Source organism: Pleuronectes platessa, chromosome 8, assembly GCF_947347685.1.
Source record: "Pleuronectes platessa chromosome 8, fPlePla1.1, whole genome shotgun sequence".
In the NCBI taxonomy this organism is placed as follows: domain Eukaryota; kingdom Metazoa; phylum Chordata; class Actinopteri; order Pleuronectiformes; family Pleuronectidae; genus Pleuronectes; species Pleuronectes platessa.
The window spans coordinates 18,139,170-18,155,130 of record NC_070633.1 but is presented as its reverse complement, the minus strand read 5'-3'; the positions used below and the strand labels follow the sequence as shown (position 1 = coordinate 18,155,130).

Sequence of the window (15,961 nt, the reverse complement as noted above, 5' to 3'; positions counted from 1 at the left end):
GTGAAAACGAACACAGCAACAGTTTTGTATAGATCTTTTTTTTGAGTATGTTTAATTAGTTCACTATTGAGTGCGCAGAGTGCTCGGGTCAAACTGGGCGGAACTTGCCTGTGTAAGTTCATGGAGATATTTGTGTCATGCTGCTGCTGCAAGGTGACAGGCTTTTCATGTTATACGTTTAGTTCAAGAATTGAAGAATGACCCTATCCTGCATCAATTTAACTGTAAGGCATTTTCTTTTTAAAGCCATTAGATCAACACAAACAAGCCTGAGTGTAATGCTGTAAATTTTCTTTTTTTGTTGTTTTTATTCATCCCTAAATGTTACATTTTAAAAGGGGGACACTTCCACTTAATGTCACACATAGTTTTACGACTAAACAACTCTCTCTTGATGCACTCAGCCTATGTAGTAGCAGAAATATAATTCATTGATCTGTGGTCCCTCAGGGCCGCAGAGTCACTGTGCTGATATCAACTGCATGTGTTCACAGGGCAGAGAGAAAGTCTGTTTTTAAACACAGAATAAAGCTAAAGCCAAAATAAATCGTTTACATTTTCTTATTATTTTAAAAGGATCTGGACGTCACCTCACAGTGTGGACCAGTGAGCTGCTCCGAACAGTGACTCATCCCGTCCCACATGTAGCTGCCCATTTTGCAGAGTTGGTCTGCTGCGTTTATTTTTAGATGAACCATCTGTCGTTACAAAAATCAAATCACGACCTTGGACATTTAGGGTTAATGCGAGTATTATTCTATCAGGATATTAGGGAGATTAGCAAATGCCATGTCCTGCAGCCAAACACACTTCAGCTGTGTGTGTGTGTAAGCATGTGTGTGTGTGTGTTTACAGGCATGTTAATCACTATATTTTATTACATGTTACCCACCATCAAGTGGGTGCAGAGTATAAGGAAAAAAACAACGAGACATGGGTGTGAAAGATGAGTGTCGATGCTGTAAGCCTGACTCATATCCCACTCTCTCCTCCCACCGACTGACTCCCTCTCCCTATCTCCGCCACTTCCCCTGCTTTTGTTCTCCTTATCACTACCCCACTTTACAACACTGCGTTCTATCCCTCTCATCTTTACCTTATACTGGATAATTTACCTTCGCATTCACTTTTTTCTCAGATCCTTGTAATTGTGTTCACATCTCATCATTCTCGTTCTTAAACCAAGAATCCCTTTCTGTGTTCTTCATCCCTCTCCACCTCCTACGCATCCTGATTTCCTCTGGCTGCTGCTCTCTATGATGCCCCCTCCTGTTTCTCCATGTAACTGCAGGCCGGTAGAAAATGGCTGACACCTTTTTGGAGGCTGGGTTACGCCCTCCCTTGTTCTCTGTCATCTCTCCTTTTTTTCCATTTGAGTCTGCTACTCTTAGTTCGGTTGCAGTTGGGAAACAAAGCTTTATTCAATCATCATCCCTCTCTTTCTGGCCTCTCCTCTCAACTGCACTCCCTCTTTCAAACTGAAGCTGCAAGTGGAGCTGAATATGTCACAGCACTGTTCTCTGTCTCTCAGCCCCATGTCTGAGGCAGAAGTAGGCAGATGGGGAGCACAACCAAATCTTTACAGCCCCAGGCCAATAACAAAACCCCCTTTTTGTGTGTATTTCCGTTTGTGTGTGGGTCCTGTAAATGGCCTCTCTGTGTTTTGTCAGTCATTTTGTGTGTGTGGCTTTAGCAGCTGGGCATGACTTTTTCAGCAGCATGTGAAGGAAGAGAGATATTTTACTTTGAAATACAATTCTCAAAAAGAGGCTTTTTCACATGGTAACAATCTGTTCTTTATAGTAAATGGTCACAACTAAATTCACTCCTTAAGTGTCTCAGGCTTTAGGATAAAGATTGTTATTTTGGGTACGGTTATACAATTCCATGGTCACGGTGTTGTTTTGTAAAACCCTTAACTGTCCCTTTCTTTTCATATCAGATTGACAATATGTATTCTCCTACTAAGGAGGGAACTTCAGTAATGTTGCAGAGATTGAACTATATTACTATATAGGTTTGTAATATGGTTAATAAACATTGTTGAGGAATTCGGGGGGGAAACGTAGTAGTTTATAAATTCTGTGATACAAGTTTGTGTGATTTAAAGATGGAGCTCTGTGGTTCCTGGATTAGAGACTTGGGCCTTAAATTACTAGTGTAGTTGGTTTGTGTGTCGCTGCACCAGTAACTATAAGGATGATCCTTAATAATCTACTGCATGAACATGGTTCTGTCTATGAAATATTCCTAATGAAATATGAATATACAAAATATAACTGTAAAGACATTTTCAGGTAAATAAATTAGTACATATTATTAGTAGAACTATAAATTGCTTTCTTTTAGATGCTTCTGTGTCACATGTTGAATGATAGTGTGTAGCTGTACATAATCTACTGCCAAGGTTTAACATGTATCACTCCAACACTTAAATCTAGATCTAATGTGTCAGAATTTTACAGTAACATAGACTTGTGATTCAGTTTTGGTTGAAATTGTGTCTTTGTGTATCTCACCTAATGTGTGATCACTTAGCTCAGGCCTCAGTGCAGCTGTCAGTGTGTCACATCCTGCTTTTCTCTGAGCTGATAGTTTAGATATGAGAGAGATTCATAGCAGATAACAAGATCAGCTATCACGTGATTAACTAAATATAAAAAAAACTAAATCTTTCATGTACACCAAACCAAATCACCCAGACTAGATACCGAGCCAGATAATCTAAGCATCATATTACAGTTAATGAAGGGAAAATCTGCTTAATGGGAGTAAGAGGAGCAAAACTGAGCAGAGACTACAGAGTTGTTAAAACAAAAATATGACCAGTAATGAGAAGTTTGGTCTGTATATTTACAGGCAACTGCTAATGGGATCTTTGTGATAAGACTGGAGTAATTGTTCCCTCATCCCTTGTTTTCTCCCTAATGTTCGTCCTAATCCAGACTCACTTTGGTTTGTCCTCTAACTGAGAACTGGAGTAAATTGTGCCAGTGGCTCTCTATCATATATAGTAAAATAGATATTGGTTATTAATAAGCTACAATATAAGCAATCAGAATGTAATGTTACAGTGCAGCCATTCTTACTTGTATGAAACCCAATACTAGATGTCCATGCGATGTATAGAATTGAATTACTTGTGGCGCCAAATGCTTTAAATCACAAAACATTGTCCATGTTGCTTCAGGTGTTTTGAATATGAAATGCCTGTCAGAGCAGGGTTTCCATTGTGCCACTGCTGTCAGCTCTCCCAGCTGTCCTGGATTAAGGCTTGTGTAAAGTGTGTAAAGTGGTAATTCTACTGTGGTGCTCCTCTAATGCGATTAGGTGGAATCATCTTAATGATGCCATGAAGAGTCAGCAGCACACAGTGTACATCAGTATGCTACTTTCCCTCAAATTACAGACTATAATCTCCAGGCTGCTTTCGAGTTTTTTCCTCTATAGGCCTAGTTTGTGTTTATTTTGACCTTGTCTTGTATCTGTGCCTTTACTGTCACAGTTCCATTTGCATAAAAGCCAGAAGTCTCGACAGATTTTTCAAATACACACTATATCTTAAATTCCTTTACAATCTTTTCTATGTTGTGTCAAATATTTACTCTCAAGATAACACAATACTATTCAACAGCACCATAAACTTCAAACTCAAAAACACTGGCTAGATTAATGAACATTTAATACAATTACCATACCACTCACACACAAGCTGAAATGCATCTTGCACTATCCTCATCATCATCACTGCAGCATAAGAAGCCTCATTTACTACACACGCTGGGGTGACGTCCATGTAGCTGTTTAAGTTTTGATGCTGACGAGAGTGGTGGATGGTGTTTGCTATTCTCAGATAGCGGCCGCGATGGAGCACAAGCTTCGATGATTGGTAGGCAAGTCATTATTTTATAAATAGTTATTTTCATTTTCTATGAAAAAGTGGAGCAACCTCACAAAACCATTTCAACCGTTTCCAGGATCTGATCCTCTGCAGGCCGGCACTCTCCTCTATTATTCAGACCCCTTTTTTTTTTATTTTAAGAAATGGGCCAAGCCCTAGTGCAGCAGGCCTCCTGCACCTGCAATGCATTTCACATGCAGCACTGCCTGCTGCATTTTCAATGCTTCATGACCGATAAGAAAGTAAAAATAGACATTACACAGGACTACATACATGTATAATGTGATGATGCAAGGAACATATTAATGAGACACCACCTTATGTGTGAAAGAAAAAAACACGATTTGACGCTGTAAACAACAACATACGCAAGTGCTCCATTAAAGATGCCCTGTATTCTGCAGTTTTCAGTTGTGTGTGATTGAATTATCTCTCTCACTTCACCTCTTTGTTTTGATTTGCATCAGCATGGATGGAAATGTGCAGATATTGTTAGACACATCCACATCCCCTCTCCCATCTGGGCGAGTTGACGTTTTCATTTCCGGAAAGAAGTGTGGCAGACAGCGAGGCTGCTAGTGTGCTAATCTAATATTAGGGCTTTATAGCTTCCCCTGCCTGTGACACCTGTGAGCCTGCATGCGCATGTGAAAACTGATGGAGAACAAAGAAAGGGGGGAAAAGACTCCCCCTTGTGGCAGAAAATGGAAATAACTCGCTGCTTCTTCATTGCAGCATGTGTGTCTGTGTGTCAATACATTCAATTATTTAGCTTGTTGACGCTCTGTATGCTGTGGCCCATCAACTGGTTTTACTATCGAGCTTTTTTGTATCACTATTGATCAGCGGAGAGCGGGTCCTGGCCTATTTTCCATTCTGTCTGATTTAAGCCAAACACAGTCCATGCCCTCATCCCCAGGGAACCGTGTGATTGACAAATCTGGGTTATCCATGCCTGCATGTGAAGCTAGATTTATTCTTAATCCCACAAAAAAACTGTTTCAGTTTTGGCTGTTGCTCTGTGTGTGTGAGAGAGAGAGAGAGAGAGATAGTGTGTAAAGGCAGCCTGTGTTTCCTCTATTATATTAAATGCTGTTTTTGTATGAGTGATTATGCGCAATATGGATAAGAAAAACCTTTTTAGCCCCAAAGTAATCTGTATTTGAATGTATAGGTCTGTGTATGAGGGGGAAAAGGGAGGAATAGATGTCCTGTCCTTGGTGTACAGTGTGCACTGGCTGCTCATAAAGAGGGGTGCGGGGGAAGGGGGTGCAGGGAGGGGCTGTGACGAGGTCGGCATCTGCGTCACTATGGATACAAGGGAGGGAGGCAGTGAATTAATTTCGGGTGCTCCCTGTGAAATCACTGATCTATCGGACGCTGCCTTTGTCGCTAGGCACAATGTTGAGCCAATCAGAGTGTCGGTTACACAGTCACATCGATCCCAGCTGACCAATCAGATTGTTATGTCACCTCTGCTGTCACTAGGGCGTATTATGGATCCTTTTAATTATTGGCAGTTTCCACAGAGGGTCTGTAAAATTCACCCTTGTCTGAAGCCAATGCTGTCACAGCCTGTTTACTGGGTTTGATTTAAAAAAAATATTTTCATGAAGACACAGACATGGCATCTCACTTAAATACACATGAATAAAATTCAGGCACAGACAAACATTGTTTCTACTTGTGCTCGTCTCCCCCGCCCTTCACTTTTCTCACTCTTACAGACACACACACAAGGATCCTGATCATTCATTCCTAAAAAAATCACTGCAGTTCATGCTGTCGGTGCTACTAATTACTATTAATTAAATATTACTGACAAACCCTGTTTCAGTTGACCATATGTAATGAGATTAGGATAGGAAATTTCTAATGTGATTAGGATAGTTTATCTTTCACAGTACATGGCCTCGTTGTACAGACTGCACATTTGTAAGGAGTCTTTATGAACATCCTTTTACTGGTTACCAGTGTCTGTAAAACTGTAAAGAAACATAGACAGTACTGTATATAAAATGCCGTAGGAATAGTTAAGTTTAGATTAACAATGTGTGAATTAAACTCAAACTCTACTGTCCTGTCTCTAAAATTGAGTGCTGGCAGCAACGACATGCTGTTTCTCCTGCCTGTTGTTTTTACAGTCGAGTAACTAATTATGGGATATTTGGGCATTGTGCCATTACTTTCCAAATGAGTGAACATTGTGGTACTGTGCTTCTAGTTTTATCTCAGGGGTGTGTGCATGTGTGTGTGTTTGGCCATCCTCCATATTGCTCTGTCCTGGTTTTCATCTTGTTCCGGCTCATGTTTCCATGGACCCGCCCCTGTCCTACTTCCTCCAGAAACCAGCGGCTGCGAGCACAGATTTGGAAATAAATGATTAAGTGGCGGTTGGATTAAGTATGAGAGTGATTAATATTCCCCCCCACGTCTTTCTGTGTTCCCTTCTTCTGAAATCACATGTCTTGTAAATAGAATATATAATACCTTTGTGTCGTTCCTATTGAATATGCGATTGTGGTCATCTAGTACATGCAAAGTATTCTATGGGATTCTGTGCATGTCTGTGTATGGATGTTGATGCTACCTACAAAAAGACACCAAAAAGTATTCTCTCAGGGAAAGCACAATATGTTTAGTGTGCATCTTTTAAAACTATTTTTCTGTCCTCCCTCAGAATTTACTTAATTTGTGTTCCTATTCTGAAATTTCACTTAAAAATTTTCAAATATTGTTATAGACATTACACCAGTCTTTTACATCCGTATCTCCATTCATCTCCCTACATTTTAAGCAGATCTAAATCACCTGAGTGCTGCTGCATTTGGGTGTGGTTTTATAGTCACACTGTATGAGCCATATCAAAGCTGTTTATCAGAGAATCTGCAGAGAATGTGGTGAATTCGGTTCAGCAGCACATTTTGAGCACACAAAGAAAATGGGGGAATAAAAAGGTCTTAACAATAACAAGATACACACTGAGTAAGGAAGGAAACATGCAAAAGGAGTAGGTTGCCCCCTTGTGTCGTGATGAGCACTACTCCGCACACAAACAGCACAGTGACATCAGTATCCCGTCACAAGAAGCAGGATGTGGTGTGCAGACTGCAGAAGTGGGGGTGGTCTCCTGGGTTCTGGCCCAGAGAGGGTGCAGTGGGTTGGGCATGGCAGTGTGCAAAGGTCACCCTTTCTGTGGGGCTGTGGGGGTGGTAGGAGAAGGAGGCACTGCTGCTGAAGTGGATATGTCAGAGTGAATATGGTGCTGCAGTGCTACATTACCAATGCATGAGCAGCCCGGCTGCAGCCCTGGACAGCCAACATGCACCGGAGTGTGGTTTGTGTTTTTGAGCTGTCATCACAATGTGAACTGATCTGCTCAGAAAGATGAAAGTACAGAATAAAAAGGAACTGTAGTGCTCAGAAATGTGGAGGTGGAATTCAAGTAGTGATTACTTTTTTTTTTTAAATAAAACCATTGTTTTGTATTGAGTGTATATATGTGTGTGTGTGTGTGTGTGTGTGTGTTGCTATGGAGATAGAGAGCTGTGCAGAAGGAGAGAGGGAAGGGGGGGAGGGTCTCGCCTTGGAGCATGTTCAGATAGCACCCTTCCCCCATCTCCTCTCACACAAATGCACAAATGAACAGTGAGGTACACACCCTGACAACACACATCCACTCACACACACACACACACACACACACACACACACACACACACACACACACACACACACACACACACACACACACACACACACACACACACACACACACACACACACACACACACACACACACACACACACACACACCTGATGGCTATGCTAAGGACTACCATGAAATCATTAGTATGGAGGAGATTCAGAAGCTAATTTGGTAACTGTATGGGGTGGAAGCCCTTTAATTATGCAGTGAACACGCCTCAACCGCTGCTGTCGACTGCTTCCGCCCATGCCCCCCCCCCCCCCCCCCTTCACCTTCTCTCTGCTATCATTGCTTTGTGCTGTTTCTCTTCTAACTTCAACACGTGAAAGATATAAACCACAGACAGACAAGCAGGTTAACTGGCACACATATATTTAACCATGGGATATGTTATGCACAGCTCCCAATGTGCAGGGAGCAAATACTGTGTATTTTTTCCTAAACCGCCATTTATCATTATTAATTATTCAGCAAACCAATTATCATATCCTCAGGAAATGTGACTTTGATCAAAGCAAAGAGACTTCATTAATAAAATGTGAAATACTGCATTCAGCAGGACTTTGTTTACCAACTAATACTTTATCAATTAAAGCAACACACGTGTGAATTTATACACGTTTGGAAATATCATCTGCTGTTTCTGCATTAATGCATACAGAACCATGAATAGATTAACCGACCCCTCTGCAGATGCTTCCCAGAGGAGCCGTATCTGGAATTGAAAGAGGGAGCTCAGTGTGCTCAGCATCTATTACATCTGCAGGACGCAATCAGGGTTTCCTCTACATGATCTCATAACCCTTAAGTCCAACAGCCTCATCCCTATACTGTATGTGGGCTAAAAAACACATGCTTCACTTGTTGATTGTAGAAAATAGTGTAGTTAATTTATCATTTCTTGTAAAAGGTGCAACTTGTGAAGGTGCAGGTGCTTATGAACACAAGTAAATGTCTTTTGCATTCAGCCGAGAAAAAAAGGTCATAGTGTCAGCAGGCCACAAAGCAGATTGGATGCCTGGATCATTTCTCTAACGTGCTGAGTAAACTGTCGCATCATGATCATTATGTGTCATGTTGATTTTATGAGGAATATAATCCAGTCTGAAGTCCGATAAGGTCGCTGCTGCAGCATAAGCAGTGACCTACAAATGATTCATTGAATTTCATCTTCTGGGGCTGATGGACCAGGTGATCTTTGCATGTGGGTGCTTGTATGTATATAAATATCCCACAGCATGCTCTATCTATTGTCCCTGCATTTATGGGACGTACTGTTTTGTGTTAATATACATTAGGAAAATTGAACAGGTCATGTGATCTATTATGGTTATTGCTGTTTGGGGTTAACAGTCGACTGCGGCTCAGTCTGTGATGGTTATTAATATTTTCAAATCAAATCATGTTATCTACAGAATGGAAATGGGACAGGAGTTTCTCAATCCAGGGATTAATCCTGGGATTAAAGCTGAGGGAAATGTTCATAAACTCACGTCTACACTCTGTGGGGAAACACGGTGAGAGACCCCACAGCAGCCAGACATCTCCCCTGTGCTGATGCTTACAGCCGGACAATTCTGCTTTAAATCATGAATAAATGATTAAATCTGTGTATTGGCCTTGAGGTTGACATAGAGAAACAAACAGAAGGAAAAGGGAGTAACGTTGGTGGGGTTGGAAGAAATTGTATGAACTAAAATACATTGTTTGTCCGGTGTTAAGCCCTCATTTGTACTGTATATATAAAACGGTGCGTGGTCATTCTATTCCATAGTAAAAATTCATCAATGGAAGAATATAGTCTGGACTATTAGGAATTACTTACTTACAGGTTATCATAGAGACAGAAAAGATGGAGATTCAGACAGAGAGTGAGCAAGAGAGAGACAGATCTAGAGATAAAGACAGTCAGAGAGAGAGCGAGAACAAGATTGAGATGTTATCAGATAGAGATGGACAGACACAGAGGGAGAGAGAGAGAAAGACAGAAAAAGAGATGAACATAGAAAGAGATACAGTGTGATACAGAGATGCAGACAGAGAGGGAGAGAGAGACAGATACCTAGAGAGAGAGAGAGATAGAGACAGAAAAAGAGATGCAGACAGTTAGAGAGACAGTGAGATAGAAAGAGATGCAGACAAACAGGGAGATAGAGACAGATATCTAGAGAGAGAGAAAGAGAGCAAGGGAGAGGGAGACAGACAGACAGAAAAAGAGATCCAGGCAGATAGACATACAGAGAGAGAGAGATAGAGTGTGTGAGTGTGAGAGAGAGAGAGGGAAAGAGAAAAGAGATGCAAACAGATAGAGAAAGATGCAGACAGATAGACTGAGAGAGACCGAAAGAGAAAGTGTGAGATGATTACAGATGGAGGAAAAAAGAGGGAGGAAAAGAGAAAAATAAATATATATAGAGAGGGAGTTTGAATATGTAGAGAGTCTTAACAGGGTCACAACACATCAGGAACGTAATGTGCTCTCCATGGTGCTGAAAAAAAATTCTAGCTCTCTGTTTAATGATTCAACACTGTATAGAGTTTAAACCAAAGCAACTGGCTGCTTTGGAGGCATCATATTGTATGTTCATTATTATCTGCATTTCACCTCTTGTACCACGTGGCGTCAGTGTTGATCCATCAGTGACAGCGCTACTCTCTGATACTACTAAGCCCCTCCTGTTTTCAGGCGATAGGAATGTTTCTTCAGTCTTTGTTATAAAGAGGCAGAGGACGGTGGAACAAACGCTGGATTTTCCAACCACTTAAGAAGCTCACCTCAGCTGATATCTTCCATATAGTGCATTGACAATACTGAACCCAATTATGCCTTCGCCTTGCCGATGGAGCTATTTGGGGATTTATCTGTGTCTTTTTCTTCTGGATTGTTATTGGCAAACGGTGTCTGGGCAGCTCTCCTATTCCGTCTCAGAGGAGCTGAACCCGGGGAGTCCGGTTGGAAATATCGCAAAGGATCTAAACCTTAATTCACAAGAGTTGGAATCCCGTATGTTCCAGATTGTTTCTGGATCAAAAAGGAAATATTTCGAGGTAAATCTAAAGACTGGTGTTCTGTACGTCAGTGAGAGAATAGACAGGGAGGAGCTCTGTGCAGAGGAACTGAAATGCTCAGTAAGTGTGGAGGCTGTAATTAATAACCCTTTGAAGCTTTATCGTATTGATGTAGACATTTTAGATGTAAATGACAACGCCCCATTGTTTACAACCAATTTACAGAATTTGTATATCGCAGAGAGCACGTTACCAGGAGTGAAATTTGCATTATCTGAAGCAAGTGATGCAGATGTGGGGAGGAACGGCGTCAGCACTTACAAATTGAGCCAGAATGAGCATTTCTCGCTGGCCGTGCACAAAGCAGGGGATCGTGCGTCTGCTGAGTTAGTGCTGCAGAGAGCGCTAGACCGAGAGAAGCAGCCTGTCATCACCATGACGCTGACGGCGATAGACGGAGGAAACCCTGCGAAAACCGGCACCTCACAACTTATTATTAATGTTTTAGATATTAATGATAACATTCCGATATTCAGTGAAACGTTGTATAAGACAAGAATCCCCGAAAACACGCCTGTGGGTACAACAGTAATCGCTGTGAACGCTACGGACGCAGATGACGGCCTGAACGGTGAGATTGTATATTCGCTGAGAAGCAAAGATCAAGATCGCGTGCTTGATATATTTGAAATTGACAGACAAACGGGCGTCATTAGGGTAAAAGGCAATATAGACTTTGAGGAGAGAAAGGCGTTTGAGATACGCGTGGAGGCAAGTGACAAAGGCCAGCCTCCCATGTCGGCTCACTGCAAGGTGCTGGTAGAAGTGGTGGACCTGAACGACAACGCTCCTGACATCACTGTGACGTCACTGCACAACACAGTGAAGGAGGACGCGGGTGTCGGCACAGTGGTGGCACTGGTGTCAGTCCTCGATAGAGATGGAGGGAAAAACGGGGAAGTGAAAATCCAGATTAAAAACGAGGTGCCACTAAAACTCGAGACAAACTACAAAAACTATTATTCTCTGTTAGTTGCCGGACCCCTCGACAGAGAGACCGTCACGAGATACAACGTCACCATCGTGGCCACAGACTCAGGAGCTCCGCCTCTCTCCAGCACCAGTGTAGTTTCCATACGAGTTTCCGATGTGAACGACAACGCACCGCTGTTCCCAGAGCCGCTGATTAATGTCTACGTGAACGAGAACAGCCCAGTGGGAGCAATTATTAAAAAGGTGACTGCTACTGATGCGGATATTGACCAGAACAGTCAGGTGAGCTACTCGTTTTTACAAAGTAACAGTAACCCACTACCGTTATCTACAATGGTGAACATCAACTCGGAGACAGGAGATATAATCAGTCTGCAGTCGTTTAACTTCGAGGAGTTGAAAACGTTTCAGTTTAAAGTTCAGGCCACAGACTCTGGTGTTCCTCCGCTCAGCAGCAACGTGACTGTGAACGTGTTTATCCTGGATGAGAATGACAACAGTCCTTCAGTTCTGTCTCCCTACTCTGAGCACGGCTCTGTTAACAGTGAGAGCATCCCCTATTCTGCTGAAGCAGGATACTTTGTGGCAAAGATCAGGGCTGTAGACGCAGACTCTGGATACAACGCGCTGCTTTCTTATCACCTCTCTGAGCCCAAAGGAAACAACCTCTTCCGGATCGGAACCAGCACCGGGGAAATCAGGACTAAGAGGAGAATGAGTGACAATGACTTGAAAACTCACCCCTTGGTGGTGCTGGTTTCTGATAACGGAGAACCCTCCCTGTCAGCTACTGTGTCTATAGATGTGGTGGTGGTTGAGAACACAGCTGACATCCAGACTCAGTTCAGACATGTGCCCACAAAGGACGATGGCTTCTCTGATTTAAACCTGTATCTGCTGATCGGCATTGCGTCGGTGTCAGTCATCTTTCTGCTGAGCCTCATCACTTTAATAGCTGTCAAATGCCACAGGACAGACAGCAGCTTCAGCAGGTACAGCGCCCCAATGATCACCACCCACCCTGACGGGAGCTGGTCTTACTCTAATGCTACTCAGCAGTATGACGTCTGCTTCAGCTCAGACACGCTCAAGAGTGACGTAGTAGTTTTCCCCGCACAGTTTCCGCCTGCAGATGCGGAGCTGATCAGTATTAATGGAGGAGACACGTATGGCAGGACTCAGACTTTACCCACCAAGGAGAAGGTGAGTGAACAGTGAAAGTGTAATCTTAAGTTGTTATTCTCGAGGGTTGTGGTTGAAAACATGCTGCTTCTCGTTTCCTTCGTTTTATATATGAAGACAATTCACAGCGATGTAACGATTTATGGTTATATTTCTTAATGTGCTGTGTGCGTTATGTTGTAGTATATAGGCCAAGGCAATTTGTGGATTTAGAGAACAAAACAAAAATGTTGCATTCCTTATTTGCATTCTCTTGTATATACTTTTATATTACAAGTTGTCTATAAATATGTGGCCTTAATAAGGGAATCAAGCATATATTTGTGATTTATGACTGATACTTAGTACAGAAGTATGTAGGTTATTTCTGTGTTTTGTTGTGAGTGTAGTTATTTCACATGGCCACATGAGGACATTGCAGACCATCACATTTTTATCTTCCTCTTTGTTGCTTGAGGCTCCTCCCAGAATCAGATGATGATGAGGAGGATGTTTCTCAGGGCTTTGTTACAAAGAGACGCAGTACACGAGTAGACTGTGTAGCCATCGTTTAGACAGTGTTTCATACAAAGAAGGATATTGTTCTGAATTTTCAAGCGGGATTTTGGAGACTGGAATCCATATGCTCTGTTCACTTTGGATAAGAACATGTCGTCGCGGAGGATACGCCACTCATTCGGGATTTATATAATCGTTGTTCTCCTGGATTGTTGCTGGGAAGCGGTGTCCGGGCAGCTCTCTTACTCCGTGTCAGAGGAGGTAAACCCAGGGACTTCAGTGGGAAATCTCGCAAAAGATCTAAACCTCAATGTCCATGACTTGGAGGCGCGTATGTTTCAGATCGTCAGTGGATCAAAGAGAAAATATTTTGACGTAAATCTTAAAACGGGTGTTCTTTACGTCAGTGAGAGAATAGACCGCGAGGAGCTTTGTGCGAAGGCTACAAAATGCACCGTCAATGTAGAGGCCGTGATCAACAATCCGCTGAAGCTGTATCGTTTGGAGATAAATGTGCTCGATATTAATGACAACGCACCACTTTTCTCTGAGGATTTGCAGTCGCTAAACATCGCAGAAAGTACAGCACCGGGAGGGAAATTTGGATTTATCGGGGCGTCAGATCTTGACGTTGCTAAGAACAGCGTGAGCACATATAAGCTGAGTCCAAATGATTATTTTTCTTTAGAGATTCTCAAAGGAGGAGACAGCGTGTCTGCTAAGCTTGTGCTTCAGAAAGCTTTAGACCGAGAGACACAGCCTGCAATAAAACTCACCGTGACCGCAGTTGACGGAGGAAGCCCACCCAAGTCAGGGACATCCTTGATAATTATAAATGTCTTAGACATAAATGACAATGCTCCGAATTTCAGTAACTCTTTATACAAGGTACGCATTTATGAAAATTTACCAATAGGTACAACTGTTATACTTTTAAATGCATCAGACGCAGATGACGGCTTGAATGCTGAAATAGAATATTCATTTAGGAGTAAAGGTCAAGATCAGGTTTTAGATTTGTTCCAAATGGACTCAAAAACAGGTGCGATTTTAGTCAAAGGTAAAATCGATTATGAGGAAAATCCTGCGTTTGAGATTCATGCACAAGCCAGTGACAAAGGCCAGCCCCCGATGTCTGCAGATTGCAAGGTGCTGGTAGAAGTGGTGGATCTTAATGACAACGCTCCTGAGATCACTGTGACGTCACTACTAAACACAGTGAAGGAGGACGCTGAAGTAGGTACTGCTATTGCCCTTGTTTCTGTCCTGGATAAAGATGGTGGGGAAAACGGGGCAGTTAAAGCTGTGATTTCAAACGATGTGCCCTTTAAACTGGAAACAAATTATAAAAATTATTACTCAATGGTAGTTAATGGTCTTGTTGATAGAGAATCTCAGGCTCATTACAATGTTACTATCATAGCAACTGATGAAGGGACTCCACCTCTCTCCAGCACCCACCTACTTATTGTTCATGTGTCTGATGTTAATGATAACCCACCTCGCTTCTCAGAGCTACTGGTTAATGTTTATGTGAAAGAGAACAGTCCAGTAGGAGCAATTATCAAGACTGTGACTGCAAATGATGTTGATATTAATCAAAATGGCCAAGTGAGCTATTCATTTTTGAAAAGTAACAGTAACACCTTACCATTATCTGCAATGGTGAACATCAACTCAGAGACAGGAGATGTAATCAGTCTGCAGTCGTTTAACTTCGAGGAGTTGAAAACGTTTCAGTTTAAAGTTCAGGCCACAGACTCTGGTGTTCCTCCGCTCAGCAGCAACGTGACTGTGAACGTTTTTATCCTGGATGAGAATGACAACAGTCCTTCGGTTCTTTCTCCATATTCTGAGCACAGCTCCGTTAACAGTGAGAGCATCCCCTATTCTGCTGAAGCGGGATACTTTGTGGCAAAGATCAGGGCTGTAGACGCAGACTCTGGATACAACGCGCTGCTTTCTTATCACCTCTCTGAGCCCAAAGGAAACAACCTCTTCCGGATCGGAACCAGCACCGGGGAAATAAGGACTAAGAGGAGAATGAGTGACAATGACTTGAAAACTCACCCCTTGGTGGTGCTGGTTTCTGATAGCGGAGAACCCTCCCTGTCAGCTACTGTGTCTATAGATGTGGTGGTGGTTGAGAACACAGCTGACATCCAGACTCAGTTCAGACATGTGCCCACAAAGGACGATGGCTTCTCTGATATAAATCTGTATCTGCTGATCGGCATCGCGTCGGTGTCAGTCATCTTTCTGCTGAGCCTCATCACTTTAATAGCTGTCAAATGCCACAGGACAGACAGCAGCTTCAGCAGGTACAGCGCCCCAATGATCACCACCCACCCTGACGGGAGCTGGTCTTACTCGAACGCTACTCAGCAGTATGACGTCTGCTTCAGCTCAGACACGCTCAAGAGTGACGTAGTGGTTTTCCCCACACCGTTTCCGCCTGCAGATGCGGAGCTGATCAGTATAAACGGAGGAGACACATATAACAGGACTCAGACTTTACCCACCAAAGAGAAGGTAAGAGAAATTGTTTCAAATGCAGTACTTCAGTCTGTGTGAGTTTCACGAAAGCTATGGCCGAAACCATGTCCTGCTGATTTTCATTCTCTCAGGTGACAATACTTCTTGAAATTTGTCCAAGCTTTGGATTTGTG

At 42.5% G+C, this 15,961-nt stretch overlaps 3 protein-coding genes across 7 annotated transcripts in view; all 3 read left to right on the top strand.

Moving 5' to 3' along the window:
• The window catches only part of LOC128446183 (protocadherin alpha-C2), a 150,794-nt gene that overhangs the window by 46,355 nt on the left and 88,478 nt on the right, over positions 1–15,961 (top strand). The gene's annotated exons all lie outside the window — the stretch shown is intronic.
• Positions 10,189–12,830, top strand: LOC128446358 (protocadherin alpha-8). Its single transcript, XM_053429376.1, has one exon. The coding sequence runs from the start codon at positions 10,434–10,436 to the stop codon at positions 12,828–12,830; it is 2,397 nt and encodes a 798-aa protein (XP_053285351.1). The 5' UTR covers positions 10,189–10,433.
• Positions 13,329–15,866, top strand: LOC128446357 (protocadherin alpha-8-like). The gene has a single exon (XM_053429375.1). The coding sequence runs from the start codon at positions 13,443–13,445 to the stop codon at positions 15,864–15,866; it is 2,424 nt and encodes an 807-aa protein (XP_053285350.1). The 5' UTR covers positions 13,329–13,442.

Coding starts and splice junctions, on each gene's coding strand:
- LOC128446358 (XM_053429376.1), top strand. CDS start 10,434: ATGCCTTCGCCTTGCCGATGGAGCTATTTGGGGATTTATCTGTGTCTT.
- LOC128446357 (XM_053429375.1), top strand. CDS start 13,443: ATGTCGTCGCGGAGGATACGCCACTCATTCGGGATTTATATAATCGTT.